This window comes from Sphaeroforma arctica (genome assembly GCF_001186125.1).
Source record: "Sphaeroforma arctica JP610 unplaced genomic scaffold supercont1.125, whole genome shotgun sequence".
Classification (NCBI taxonomy): Eukaryota; class Ichthyosporea; order Ichthyophonida; genus Sphaeroforma; species Sphaeroforma arctica.
This window is the reverse complement of record NW_014040433.1, coordinates 1-3,126: the sequence shown is the minus strand read 5'-3', so window position 1 is coordinate 3,126 and position 3,126 is coordinate 1. Positions and strand designations below refer to the sequence as shown.

General features: G+C 40.9%; 2 protein-coding genes across 2 annotated transcripts in view; both read left to right on the top strand.

The window, feature by feature from the left end:
- The window catches only part of SARC_02707 (farnesyl-diphosphate farnesyltransferase), a 3,627-nt gene extending 2,055 nt beyond the window's left edge, over nt 1–1,572 (top strand). The window contains exons 3-4 of the mRNA XM_014303506.1: nt 224–374; nt 861–1,572. Of these exons, the coding sequence (XP_014158981.1) occupies nt 224–374; nt 861–1,075 (366 nt within the window). The 3' untranslated portion in view covers nt 1,076–1,572. The remainder of the gene's footprint in view (nt 1–223; nt 375–860) is intronic.
- A 1,233-nt stretch (nt 1,573–2,805) lies between these two features.
- Nucleotides 2,806–2,987, top strand: SARC_02706 (hypothetical protein; the record flags this gene model as incomplete). The annotated part of the gene is made up of 1 exon (XM_014303505.1): nt 2,806–2,987. A coding segment is annotated over one exon (182 nt), but the record flags the coding sequence as incomplete, so codon positions are not given.
- Nucleotides 2,988–3,126: the final 139 nt, after the last annotated feature.

The following is a 3,126-nucleotide window of genomic DNA, read 5'->3' as shown; positions in this document are numbered from 1 at the left end:
CACACACACAAACACACACACACACACACATATATATATATCGAATATGATTATGTAATCTACAGTTGACGCGGAGGCGTTTGGATCAATACATACTGTGTACTAGACACACATAGTTTTGTATGAGTACATTGATTGCACAACACTCAATATTTTACATGCTTTTTTTCGGTTACTGGGTTGCGTCTATTTGCTGACAACCATGTATTCGTTCACTCCGTAGGTAATGGCTGTTGCTACGTTGAACTCCTGCTACAACAATCCACGAGTCTTTCAGAAAGTGGTGAAGATTCGCAAGGGGCTGGCTGTTCGATACATGCTTGACTCTAAGAACATGGACGCCGTAGCGTTAATATTTGACGAACAACTGAAAGGTGAGTTGTCGACGAATAGTGCAATCAAGTTGTATATGTGAGATTCGAATGCAAAAACGGGAAAACACTAGAGTTTCGATCCATGTGTAAATTTCACAATACTTCGGCGTGCCCTTCATATATTAGCAAGTCATCTTGAGGCGATTGATAACATGTAGCCGATTCCATCTTTAGACTGACCGAACTCTTGGTGGCATTGTTTCTGTTCTCACTGCGTGTGAGCATAGGCATAGGCATATGCATATGCATATGCAGCAAATAGAAGCATCCTTATATGCGCTTTTTCAGTTCACCAATATATGTAATTTTCATGCATGCATGGTATATATATATATATATATAGTTATATCATGCCTGGGTGTGTGCATTACTTTTGCACCACACTAGTGCGAATCATATTGGTCAGTAGTTCAACCACTGCCTACAGTTTTATCATGGGGCGGCAAATCAAATACTGATCTCTACCGCAACCTCGCACCGCACCAGAACTCGAGACGAAGATGAACCCTTCAGACCCCTCCTATAAGGCAACCACTCTGGCCGTACATAATGCGAGGCGATTGGTGAAGGAGTCAGGAGCAGAAGAACGACTACCTTGGTTCACATGGAAACACAATGCACTCACAGTCAGACCATATCCACACGGCGTGGCCCTGGTGGCTGCCGGAACATTGGGATATTTGGTATACAAAGCGAAATGAATAGAACAAAGGCTTTAAACGCAGGCCATAAGTAGTATGCTAGACATATGGAGACGGGTAGAGTGGTGGTCAGGGGATGGGCGAACAAACCAAATGGCTAAGACTTCGTAAAACGAATAATGAAAATTTGTACGGAACATGGTACTTAGCGTTTCGGAGTATCAGGCCGACTAGAGGGGACATACTTTTTACGGCAACCCATAAGCACAGCTGTTAGGCCCAAGTTAGTACATGTCCCGTTCCAGAGTCATCAGTGAGCAAAGTTTAGTACTAGAGTGGATGTCAGAGCCAAATGACTGTTTCGTAAATAGTCAAGAGCCAACTATTTTCCTGGTGGCTGGGAAGCTTGCTGCGCATGTAATCTGCTACTGGCTACATCACACAGGAATAAGGATAGAGTAACAAAAGCCACGTACCTATGTAAAAGGAACTAACCCAGTAAAGTTTTGAAGTAGATGGGACTGGTTGCTGCGTAGATAAAGCAATACAAACACAGGCACATTGTGGTTTTGAGGGCAAAACCCCCATTGAAGGATCAAACACAGGCATATCGTGTGTTCGATGGCAAAAGTCCTATTCGAAATTGATCGTTCGTGGGATGTATTGGAATACTGCACTGTTAAAAGTGAATGATCAAACACAGGCATATCGTGGTTTCGAGGGCATACGTCCTATTCGAAATTGATCGTCCGTGGGAAGTATTGTAATAATGTATTGTAAACAGCCAAAGGACAGTCTATTTCGTGGAGTCTGGGTTGCTTGCGGCACTTGTGATATACTATTTCTATATCATAGAATTTGGTACAATTGTGACCAATTAATTATAGGTAATTGATCACAAATCCTCGTAGAAATTAATCCCAGTAAACACTACTTGCCATCCTTAAGCCTAAAGGTTACAACTATGATCATCCGTGATAAGTTGTGAAGTAGACCTGATAGTGAAGCACTACGAAAAGGAGTGCTCGGTTTTATCGGGAATAGGAATAGGGTTTACAGCACACTAAACGGTTGTCACCCTTGTCTCCACTCCTCTAAGCGGGTATGCTTAAATGTTACTGTCTATTTGCACGGTCAAAAAGTTAAAGTGTATGTACTTTTTCTAGTACTACTATGCCATGAACCATACATCCATTAAAATTTAGCATGCATGTACAATGCGTGTTGTATAATACTATTGCGCAAGGCCCCGAAGATTAGCCTCAGGCCCTCAGCCCTCAGGATTTTGAAATGCATGTTGCTCTCATAGTCACCAATAAGAGGGGTTCATTGAATTTTCCATTTGTACCAACCCCAGAGTAGTCAATAGTACTTCAAAAATAGAACAGTAAAAAATATGTACTCATATTCGCTAAAATTATACATCATGCTTCACAGGTCACTAATCAGTAAATAATCACTACATAGTTCGTAGTTCAATTGCATCAGCTTGAGGTCATTGATGTGGTAACGTCATCACTGCAGTCTTGTCTGCTTGTGAATAAAACAAATATATGTATATATATTTTTGTACCAAAAAAAAGTCCAAAATAAAAAAGGTACTGTACATATTTACATATTTACATACAATAATAGAGTCGCTTTGGTTGAATTTATTATACAACAATATGTTAGATAGATGTGTTCTTAGGACTCCTGGTTAGATGGGCTGCTGACACAGTCTGCGCATCACATTGATACATTAAACGCGTATATACAGCCATATATTTGGCGTACAAGATCGAGACACTATGTCTGCCGGTGGGATAGCTGACCAAGAGCTGCTTGCGATTGCTCGCAAGCTCTGCGCCACGGTGGATATCCGAACGCGCTTCTATCGCCTCATACCGTACCACAATTCGTTCTTAGGATCGGATTTGGTGCACGCGATGATCAAACTAGAGTTGGCTAGCGACGAAAACTTAGCTATCAGGTATATAGAGTGTAAATGGTGCGATAAACTATTTGATATAATCTCAAGCGTTGTTTTCTAAGCTGGTAAAAATACATTGAATATTATTTTACGTTAGGCATGGAGAAGTAGAAACTATTATTTAAAAAATCAACTACGT